Source organism: Elephantulus edwardii, unplaced genomic scaffold (assembly GCF_000299155.1).
Source record: "Elephantulus edwardii isolate Elephantulus edwardi_28Jun2011 unplaced genomic scaffold, EleEdw1.0 scaffold00073, whole genome shotgun sequence".
Lineage (NCBI taxonomy): Eukaryota > Metazoa > Chordata > Mammalia > Macroscelidea > Macroscelididae > Elephantulus > Elephantulus edwardii.
In genome coordinates, this window is record NW_006399823.1 from 12,224,676 (window position 1) to 12,236,492 (window position 11,817).

General features: G+C 45.1%; 1 protein-coding gene across 2 annotated transcripts in view; it reads right to left on the reverse strand.

Annotated features, from left to right (window-relative positions):
- Positions 1 to 832: 832 nt before the first annotated feature.
- CCNY (cyclin Y) overlaps positions 833 to 11,817 on the reverse strand; it is a 303,704-nt gene continuing 292,719 nt past the window's right edge. Inside the window, exons 9-10 of one of the 2 annotated variants that reach the window (XM_006888915.1) lie at positions 3,456 to 3,618; positions 833 to 1,033 (exon numbers count right to left, since the gene is read on the reverse strand). In XM_006888915.1, coding sequence (XP_006888977.1) covers positions 917 to 1,033; positions 3,456 to 3,618 — 280 coding nt within the window. In that variant the 3' untranslated portion in view covers positions 833 to 916. The remainder of the gene's footprint in view (positions 1,034 to 3,455; positions 3,619 to 11,817) is intronic. The other variant, XM_006888916.1, reaches the window with a different exon arrangement.

Sequence of the window (11,817 nt, forward strand, 5' to 3'; positions counted from 1 at the left end):
TTTTGTGACAACTTCAGATCAGAGAAAACAAAAAGAGCTGAGAGCAGACAGGGTGTGGTCTCGAATGTTCTTGACATGACAGCAAAGGGGGGATAGGGAGAATTACATTACATTACATTACATTACATTACAGTCACGTTAATTGTTGCCACTGTTGAAGAGTGAGTGGCCGCTCTAAGGGTGTAAAGAAACCGAACAAGTGCATCCCCCTTGAGAGGAAGAAAACTTAAGGAGACAGCTCGCAGCAACAGTGTGGGGAGGAGCAACCAGTACTATTTATTTGGAGGTTTGCGCCAAGGTGGGTACAAACGATCCTCTCTGCTCTGTGTGACCAAAAGCAGGGTAGAAACAAAAACTCCCCAGACCCCAGCGAGCAGCGAGGAGGAATGCAAAACGTCTCATGGAACATACTGATTCAAAGAGGCTAGAAGAAAACACGGGCACTTGGTTTCTTTAATGAACACTCAAAAGGATCTAGACTTTGTTTTTTCTTGTTGCATTGGTCCTCTGACGAGATGGGTGGGCTCGGGAGATGGCCAAGCCGTTTGGACATGTTTCCCTACCTCTATGCTACTTTTCTTTCCCTTTATTTCCTCCTCCAGGACAACAGTCCGTGCTTCTTCCACAAAAAAACTGCTGTGCATGACGATGGCAGAAGGCAGGAAACAGGATTTCCCCAATACTGACTCCACTTCCCCGAAGTCCTGAAACGCACTATCCTGGTGCGAGGTGTCGGTGATGCGATCTGACGGAGCTACAAATTAAAAAGAACAAACCAAAAAACACAAAACAAAAAAAGGAAAGGGGGGGAACCAAACAAAAAGCAAACCCCCAAACCACCCCAAGTCTTGTCTTTTTTCAAACTAAAGGAGAAAGTGGAGGGATGGAAGCAGTCCTTCACAAAGGAGGTCCACTGTTAGGAGATGATGGCCGGGGACCACCGCGTCAGAGTCAGGTTGTCAGCACTCGCTGACCGCTTCCGCGTGGGTCTTCTCAAGTCCTTGTACTTGTCCTCGCACAACCGAGAGATGGCCTGAGGGCAGACAGACAAGCGTCAGAGCCACGGCTTCTAACTGTTCCCCTGCGCTCCTGTGTCCATGAGTGCCCGGCACTCAGTACACAGCGAGCAAAGCCCTGCATCCCTGTCCTGCGCAGTCGGCCACCCACCCAGATCCCCTGTTTGCCCTGGTGCCACAGGGGACCCTAAAGAGCAGACTCGGGTGACGTGCTAGTGCCCACCACCAACCACATTTAATCCCAGGTCAGTTTTTATTTAATTTTTTTTTTCATATTCAGGGGCACATCTTATCATATGTGATCTGAATAGAATGTATGGCATATAATGTCACAGCAGGTAATTTGCTGATGTTCAGAATTCAGATATATCAACATACTGACAAGAAGCAATCATGAAAACATAAAAAAATAACAAAGATATTTGAAATGACCTAAACAGTTACTGGGAGGGAACCTCTCCTAAATTAAGATTAGCATATTAGGTAATAGTCTCTATTCCCCCACGTGCTAAGCTCATTAAGGAAAGAATCTGGAAATAGGAAAAGAATGAGAAAGAGGTGCAGCTCTGGTGCCAGTACAGGTAGGTTCAACCTCAGCTCTGCCACCAGATGGTGAGCCATTAAGGACACAGGCCTATGTGGCATGAGCTGCACCTTCCACAGGGATGAGGGGTAGGACACGGAAATTCAGGGTGAGATCTTCTGACAGGAGAGCTCAACACACAACAGCCACTGGCAGCTTGAATCCAGCTGTGAACTGGAGGCACTGGGTCAGAAAAGGACAGCCAGCAGGCAAGTGAACTGGAGAAGAGAAGAAGGGGCTAAGACCAGCGGAGAGCAGGCTGTCAATGATAAGAACAATGAGGCCTAGGGTAGGGTCATGCCTCTCAGGAGGCCACACAAAACCAGCTGTCCAGGTGTCAGGGCCCCCCACAGCACTCCTCGGCTGCCAGCAGGAGTTAGCTAAGAGCCATCACAGAGGCCAAGGAGCCCCACTCTGCCTGGACTGACCAGCCGGAAACATGTGACCAGGTTATCCAAGGATAGGTGAGTCATTTCCAATGACACAAAGATGAAGATAGGGCCTTTCTATTGTTCCAGTTCAAGTGTTAAGCCAGGGATGGTGCCAGGTGCTGGCAAACAGACATTTACTGTCAGTAGCTACAAAGAGGCCAAGGCACAGAAACGGCTGGTCACTTTTTCCCTGGGCCCAGCCCTTCCTCCTCCAAGGCCACCCTGGTCAGACCTCCACTGTCTCAGCCTGGACTGTGGCCATCATCCCTCTAGGTGACTGTCCTGCTTCTGATGTTCCATAGAGCTAGAGTGCTCTTTTTATAACCCAACTTCAACCTTGTGATTTCTCTACAAAGAATCCTGCAGGGCCTCCAGACATCCACAGTCAACACTGCCCTACATAATTCCCCCCACCTCCCTCTTTCCTCTTCCAGCTCCAGAGCTGTCCCCAGCTGCGTCCTCTCCTGCAGCCTGACCGCTCTTTCTCCAAATCTCCAGTGCCCAACTCTGGGCCACGGTCAAGTCTTCAGACATTTTCACCCACTCGAGGGGCTGCTGAAAAAAACCTCCTTACCCAGCTCTACTTTTCTCTCTCCTTCACATATTCTAACTAATTTCTTTACTATGCTGTTTACTGTCTGTATCTTCCTAGGAGGAGACAAACTCCACAAGAGGGCAGCATTTGGATCAAGACAGGTGCCCAGTGTTTAGAGTGGAGCCTGTGAGCCAGAGGGTGCATCTTAGTTAAGCAGTTGTGGGGTGTGTTGACTAAGACACACATAATGGAGACACAGACATACAGAAGTGTGTCCAATGTATATAGAACAGAGACAACACAGCAGCTGATTACTGTTTGGAGCTCCTTGAGGGGAGGGATCCTTTCACCTGAGGAAGGACAGCAAAAATAGGCTTGGAGGAAGAAGAGAAAGGAGGGATGAAGCGTTCAAAGAGAAAGCAAAAGATAAAGGCCCCATGGTGCTGGGTGTGGTGAAAGGTGGGGAAGATGGCAGCGGGTGGGAAGGAAACTTTAGGGTAGCAGGGGTGGGAAGAGATGAGGCTAACTGCTGCACTCTAACAACATGCAAGGCAGGGAGAAACTGAGCCCCCCAAGAGTCACAACAGCATTTTTAGAAAAACAATTCTAGGGGCAGAGCAAGAAGGGGCCAATGTCTTGTGTTCTATATATGTTTTATACGCACTCATATGTATACCATAATAAAAATATTATTAAAAATGATAGTGTATATATTATAATCAATTTTATTAACTGACCAACTCTTAAATCCAAGGCACCTCCTCCTTATTTGAATAACAATGGAAAATTATCATTGGTATCAAGCCCTTTCATAGTATTCAAAAGATGCACCACTAATAATATATTAAAGAAGGAAAAAAACCCCACTTTAAAAAAAAAAAGACTCTCACCTCAAGTTTGTGAGCCCTCTCCCTGCTGAGGGGCTCCAAGGGGAAGCTCAGGTTGTTTGCTTCTGCCAGAGAACGGAGATCAAAATAATACTTGGCATAAACACTGGAAGGAACATTGATGTTGAACTGGAGCAATTCAAGAAACTGCCGCTCGAGCTCATTCCTGCCAAGACAGAAAGACAGCACATCCCCGGTCACCCCAGCGCTGCGGTGTGGCCCACAGAGCCAGGCTGCTGGAGCCCAAAGGCAGAAAATAGCATCCTCCAGGGGGAAAGCCATCTAATTAACTGCCTGGGTGGACACCAGAGTTGCAGCTTAACCACCAAATCGGTATTAAGAACAGAGTCCACTTGATCCAGTGCCCAGAAGGGTGGGCCCGCTGATAGCCAGGAAGCACTCCGGGGCCATTTGTTTTACTCAGTGTACACACACATGCACACATACACACGCACTTGCCCCGGCCATATGGCTCAACGGGAGATGCTGCATGACTCGTTTTACAGATGAAGCCATCAAGAGCTGTCAAGTGGCATTCAGCAAGGCCTACGAGGCAGATGCCCAGGGGAGGAGACTCTCCCGCAGACACACACTAACTAGAGGGAACCTGGGAAGGGAATGAGTACTTCAGGGGCTTCTTCAAGCAAAGGTGGGGACCAGGGGGGACAGAAACCTAGCCCAGTCACTTACTCCTAATCTGGAGGAACTGCCTGGTGGTGCTACAGTCTTGGCTGCCCTACCCAAAACTTATAGGTTCTAGACTATTCAGAGGTGCCAGGCAATTACTTCCTAAGCACCCACCCAACAGGAGAGCAGGCCTCGTGGCCACCCCTGCCTGTAAGGAACAGCCCACTGGAAAGGTCCACCTGGAGTGGGCCCTGCCCCTCACCGTGTCTCTGTGCTTCCAGGGATGGATGCTGGGTCACACTCCTCTGAGCACTGAGCTTTCCAGTCGTGGCCCTACACACGTTCACTCTGAGGTTCTGGGGCTCCAAACTTAACACCATCCTGTCCTTGTAAGTTGTCCTGAACTTCACCTCCCTACCTGTGCTGACCTCTGTGGAGGCCCTTTCCTCATCTTGTGTTACACTGATGCAGTGACAGATCCCAAGAGTGTGAGCAAAGGCCACTGCTTTCTGAAAGGTCGGAGCTACTGGGTCAACAAGAACCAGGAAGCCCCAGCAAAGAGGGGGAGCTGATGGTGAGGAACAGGGCTTCTGACAGTACGTCTACCAAGTCTTCTAAACTGACCATATATGTGTATTAGGAAAAAGATAGGCAGTCTCCTCCTGTGTGATGTGATACCTCTGAAAACCCAACGGAGCGTCAGCTACGAGTTGGTTCTGACTCAGCAACATCATATATGTATTTTGCTTGCTATTGTTTCTACAGAAACAGCTTTTGTATTTTTAAGCAACTGAAATTATTTTGATTAGTTTCATTTGGTCCTCCTTAGAAATGAATTTTAATTAGGGCTCATCCTGTGATACACTGGAGACCAGATGAGCTATTAATAAAACAAGAGTGTAAAAAATATGGTTAGCCCTAGAAATTACAAGCCAGTTTAGTTCCAAGGACACCCAGCTTCTTTCCTTTCAGTCTTCTTACAACAAAACAAGTCAAATCAGCCAATCCAAATCTCCCTGCTGACCATGAGAGCTGCCCGTGAACATACTGCCACCAAGTGGCCAGTAGATGTCATTGCAGATTTTATTTTCCCAATGTTAAGAACAAAACTTCGCTTTTTTAAACTTTGTAAGAAAAACGAGTAAAACTTTCCAGAAGATCAAAGACTATAGTCTTCAACACGGATTACATCTCAACAACAAGAAAAGAAAAATTCTCAGCTCTGGGTTCAATAGACAATACCTTGAAAGATGGAGAAAAGTTGGCAATGATTCCATCTTGCTTGGATCCACACTTAACAGCCTTGGTACCAGCAGTCAGGAAATCAAGGCATGTTGTGTTAGAGAATCTTTCTTTCCAAGGTACCAAGTAGCAGCCATGTCTATTTAAAGACTAAGCGAAACCTAATTTAAGCCATGGTCTTTTCAATGACTTCCTATGTAACTGAAAGTTGGACAATAAGTAAGAATGACAGAATCCATGCTTGTGAGCAGAGATGCTAGAAGAGTGTACACAATATATTCCATGAACTGCCAAAAGACAAAACAAATATGTCTGGACAAGGAACAACCAGGGTGCTCCTTAGAGGCAAGGAGGGTGAAACTCTGGGCACCCCTTGGAGAAAGACATTATGTAGAGAGTCAATGTAAGAGAGAGAGACCAAATCAGGACAGAACAAAACAGAGGCTGCAGCAACAGGCTTGAGGGTTTCAGGGATGAAGAGAATGGTACAGGACAAGGCAAGCAAGGTTCAGATCCATTGTTGATATTGCTGCTGTGATTAGTCGAATTGACTGCACCTACCACCACCGTCAGGAAGAGCTGCAAGAGTTCTGGTGGCACAATCTGTATGCTAGCACCGCCAGCTCAAAGACGGTGTTTCTCTGGCAGGTGGAATCCACCAGCTGCTCTGTGAGAGAAAGATGGGCAATCTCCTCCTGTGTGATTTACAGCCTCCAAAACCCCACTGGAGGGTCAGCTGTGAGTTTGTTCTTACTGGCAGCAATGAGTGTGAGGTTTTTAGAGAATAAGATCTAGTTTATTAATCCTTCCCTAAGATATACACAGGCATCAGTGGGCCCTATAATGGACACAGACTCTGAGTAAAATCAACCTGAATCTTTTTTAACAAGGTTGCCTTTTCCTAGGGTTCCTAGGAAGACAGACAAAATGGAGAAACAAGTTGTTTTCCTCATTTGTAGCTTGTTTTCCTTAAAAGGTGGGAAAATATTAGGCTTGCTTCATATCCAGGCAGTGGCACCTATTTCCTACATGACATTTCTCCACAAATGGACACAATACAGGGACAGTTCTAGCTCTGTCCCTACTTGCTCTCAACACTTAACACGTCACAGGACTTCTCTGTACTCTGGATGGCTTTGTCTTCACTCAGAAAAACAGACCCTGACATTCACCTACTTCCCGTAAAGCCTGGTTATAATAAAAAAACGAATCAAATGAACCAATTCAAGCCTCTACTCCCCCCTTTTAAGATGCAGTTTGCCTATAGAACTCTGACAACCAAATTTCAGTGTGCCCTTCTCAGCGAGACTACAGTCATCTGGTGCTGACAAAGAACTGTGATGGCTGAGTACTTATGCTACTTCTTAGAAGGTAAAAGTGTGGATCTCAGTATTTCCTACACAAAGTTCAGTACCAACAAAAAGTCTGATTCTCAAAAAAACTTACCACTATGGAGTTGGAACTTACTCAAAGCTGATGTTCTAGCAGGTTTTCAGAGTAAATGGCAGGGGAGGAGCCTGCTCATCTTTCTCCTACAGAGAGGATCCAAACCTCCAGAGATTTGGATCTTTGGGCCAGCTAGCAATGCAACTCCCTAGGGACTACGTCATGTCACTATGCCACACCAATCAATACCATGTCCTCGACCTTTGTTACTATTCATGACCCTTTTTAGAACTCCTGCAGACTTCCAACTGAGACTCTCATATAGTTAAAGATACACTGAGGAAAACTCCACATCACATCCCTCGATGGGACAATGAGTCAGGCTGGTCAGAAGTATCAGAAGGTCATGCAAGGATGCTAGGACAGGGGAGGTCCAAGCACAGCCTAGAAGTACCTCAGACCGCACCAAACCCCAACATATTTTAGAAAGCTATTTCACCTGGAACTCTTTAGTCCTCCTAAAGAGAGTCAAGGAAAAGTTCAAACTGCTTACTTCTGAGAGGAAATACAATCAGTAACAAGAGTTTTTCCTCATTGCTAAGTGGCAAAAAAAGATATATTTTAAAAATAAAGTACATTGTTTTTCTTGCTATGTACCATCAAGTAGGAACCAATCTACAGTTGACACTCCAGTTAGGTTTCAGAAGGGGTAAATCATATGGGAGAAGACTGCCCATCTTTATTCCATGGAGCAGCTGATGGATTCAAACTGCGGGTTTTTAGACTGACAGCAAAATTCCCTACTCACAGGCCAGCAGAGCTCCCTATGGGATGTTTGGCAGAAACGAATTTTTCAAAAATATATGTCAACACTGTTACTGGCTGCCACGGAGTCAACTATGACTCACAGCAACCTCATGAACCACAGGCCACCACATTGCCCTGCCCCACATCATCCTCATGGTCTCTGAGACGCGCAAGCCCACTGTTACAGTCACTGTGCCGATCCACCTTGTTGAGGGTTTTCCTCTCTTTCACTGACCCTCCTCTCATCATGATGTCTTTCTTCAAGGACTGGTCCTTCCTGACAACATGCTCAAAGGATGTGAGAAAAATACCACCAGCCTTGCTTCTAAGGAGCACCCTGGTTGCACGGTGTCCAAGACATATTGGTTTGTTCTTCCAGTAGTCCATAGGATACTCAACAATCTTCACCAACACTGTAATTTAACTGCATCAATTTCTCCTTTGGCTTTCCAACGGTCATATGTACATGAAGTGAAGTGTGTAGCAAAATGTCAGCAATTATTCTCTCATCGCCATTGAGTTGGTTGAATCACAGAATCAACTATGAGTTGGAAGGCTGTAAACTGCCTGGTAAAAGACGGCCCATCTGTCTCCTGTGGAGCAGCTGTCGATTCAAACCTCCAGAGAAATGCAACTCTGTATGGACCATACCACCAGAGCTCCCTATGCTCTCTGGGTAAGGATCACAAGTCATTTTTATTTCCTTTATGTGTACCTTTACCAGCTTTTCCATGGTGTATGTGTACTTTTGGACAGAAAAACACATATTAAAAAATAGTTTTAATAAAAAAATAAAAGCTGTTAGAAAAATTAAGCCCTATCTTATCTCTCAGAAGCAAAGAAGTGGCTTGCCCTTCCTAAGTCTTGGACCCCACCTCCTGCCCACAACTTGGGCTTTTTTGCTATCGGGAGGGTCCTAGGATTTCCACATACTGCAAGGACGACCTGCATGGCACATACTTGACCTGTTCTAGGAGAAGCCTGGAGACAATGGCAGACAGGTCTGACTCCTTGTCTTATACTCCTGCAAGCAAGGCGCATAATGAGGGGGCTGCAGAGAGAGAGCCAAAGCTGCCCCATGGTGGTACAGATGGCAGAGGGGTACTACTGCCTGCCTGCTGGGGAGGTGGGTACGTGGTCCCAATTAAATGTCCAGAGTTCTTCTGGAAAAATCAACCACCAGGCCTTTGCTTTGGTCCAGTGCTCCCAGCTCCCCACAGAGCCCACACTGCCTCTCTGCCCCATTAATGAGTAGCTCACATCACTTTTTCTCCTCCACTCTGCTGAGTGCTGTTTGGATATACGGAAAGGAGGCCGAAAGCTAAAAACCTTTCCAGAGGCTCCCTGGATGTCAATAAAAAGATGGAGCCAAGCACATATTCCTAAAAATGCTATAAGTACATCTATGATTCTGTGTCAATCCTGCAGAACACTGCAGAACCTCTATCTCCATAAGCCTGGCACAGCTCTGAAGCTCCAGCACGCTGTGCATCTAAGACCTTCCGTTGAAAGACCACACCAGGCCTGCTGCAGGATGCTGGGATCTAGTTTTCACCCTGGGGAGTGTGTTTCAAGGGTTGATACACCCAGATTCTTGGGGTGCTGGCTGTACAAAAGCACTCGGGGAACAAGTTTCCAGGTCCTTCATTTTCACTTCTCTCTCCAAACACTCACCTGTCCAAGAAAGCATGAGGCTTCCTTCCACAGTCACCCACATTCCATAGCTCCCAGCCCTAGGCTACAGCGCTGAATCACCAAATAGAGAGATTATCCTCCTATTTGATGTTGACAAAATGAACACCTCTAATGACAGGCTAATAACTTAAGTGGTTTCCAAGGCTGGGCCCACAGGCCTATTTAAATCATCTTTAGTAAGAGATCACTGTCTGATTTTTGGCATGTTGTTCTGAAAGAGTTTAAAGATATGGTTAAAACAAAAGCTTCCGATTTAATCTACTTACTTATAAGAACAAGTTTTCTCAGATTTTAAAGGGAAAAAGACAGGAGAAAACTGATGAAAAAGGGGGGATCACCTTAATGATCTTAAGAGATGAATCTGCCCTGTAGGATTTTACTTTTTAAAAATTTCTATAAAACTTTCCAGTAGGTTCCTTTCATTCTGATCAATTGTGTACTGATAATGTAAACTTAAAAATGTTTTTGGTCATACCTTAGGGTACAGAAGAGGAGCTCTGGTAGTGCATGTTTAAAGCATTCAGGTGTTAGCCAAGAAGTTCACACCTACCAGCTGCTCCACGGGGGAGAGATGTGGCAGTCTGCACCCGTAAATATTTATAGCCCTGACGACCCTGTGGAGAAGTTAAGCTCTGTCCTGAAGAGTCACCTACAGTTTTAACTGTTGTGTGCTAACTGTAAGGTCAGCAGTTCCAATCCACCTGCTGCTCTGTGGGAGGAAGTAAAGCAGTCTCCTCTCACAAAGATTTAGAGTTTTGAAAATCTAATGGGTCCCTAAGACTTGATGGAAGTGAGTCTCCAGTGTGTACACATGTTGTTGTTACGTAATGCAGAGTAGGAAGAGGCCCATAATGGACCCTCTGACGGGTTTTCAGAGGCAGTTAATCACACGGGAGAAGACTGCCTATCCTTCTCAGCCGGTGGATTCAAAACACATGCCTTTAGGATTGCAACACAGCTTCTTGGCATTAGCTCCCTAGTATGTATGTATATATGGGGGGGGGGCGCACGTATGTGAATTGCCTTTGAGTGGAGCATGATTCATAGCAACCCCATGAACAAAAGGCCTGAAGCCTTTCTATAGCTATCAACATTTATCAAAGTTCATAGAGTTTCTGGAGGCACGTTGTTTAGGAAGCGCATGTCACTGTTGCTTCCAACAGTACACATGACTCACATCTAAAATAAATCATAGTGATTCTCAGTACAAAATAAAGCATTCATAAACTCAGCCTTGCCAGGTGTCTATGTGGCCTGAGGCTCCGGGGTGCCCAGAGGTCAGGGGAAGTGAAGGAAGTCCCTGCACGTAGCCCCTGAGCTGCCACTAGCCCCACACTTTGTTTCTATGCTGGTCCAGGTCTAGTAGACACTGATGGACTAGGACATTAATCTAGAGCTTCCTTAATAAACTAGCATAGATACTGTTCTCTCCAGAGTTTAAAACTTTGTGTTTTAAGAAAAGAAGTTCTTATCTGTTGTTCTGATTCTGCCCAGTCCCAGATATCCACGCAGTACTCTCTGAAGTCTAAAGTGTGTCCAACAGTTCAGGACTGAAGAGTCAGCCTGCTTGGCCACTAGCTTCCAGAAAGGAACAAACACAATCCCAGATAATGTCAGAAATTCTCTTGGGACAAAATATGGATTAGAACTTTTGCGTCTTGCTATTTTATTCATCACATTATTGATTTTTTAAATAATACTGACTTAAGAAGCAGATTTAACACTTGAAAATAACAATAATCTGTAACTTTATTATTATATGCTTGACTGTTTAAGGTGTTTCTCGCTGTTCTGTCAAGTTAGAACTGACTCAATTTTAGGGGCGGGGAATACCCAACTCTCTCCCTGACGCAGGTAGAGGATTTTGGGTTTTCAGCACAACTCCTTACTACCAGTCCACTAGCACTCCCTGAAGTATCCCCTAGGCACTGGAAAGAACAAACACTACTTTAAAGAAATTCATGCTATTTAGCTTGGTTTCAGTAGAATGAATGTTAGCCAAATGGCCACATTTCTACCTTTTATGAGTGATAAAAGATCTAACATTCAAAAAGAAATGTGTTGCTTAAATATGAAATGAAACAACTGTATTTTCAGTAACATGAAAGTGGAGAAACAAATCTGGCTTTTGTATTAAAAAGTAACTTGGGTAACTTGTCTTCTCATTATCTCCCTGTCCAGTACAAATGAGCATAAGCAACATACTACTTCAAGTACCACTGCATTAAATTAATTGATAGATCTTGCAGGAGCTGCAGGTGCTGACGCATTAGTAAATATGAATGGTACTGGGCAAGTGTGGCAGAAATTGATTGGAGAAATAAAGTTAAGTAGTAGCCAATAAGAAAATGTTAAGTGTTAGTTATAAGTCAATAGGAATAGAGAGTTATTAGCCAATAGGAATAGTTAAGTTAGTAGAGTAAGAGCCAATAGGAATTAGGTTAGAAGTTATCTAGGCTAAGGGTATACAAGGGGCTGAGGGGAAGAAGAAGGCGGAAGGCGCCATTACCAGAATAAAGAAGTATCAAGCTATCCAACGATACATAAAAAAAATAATCCACCATGACCAAGTGGGATTCATAACAGGTATGCAAGGATGGTTCAACAT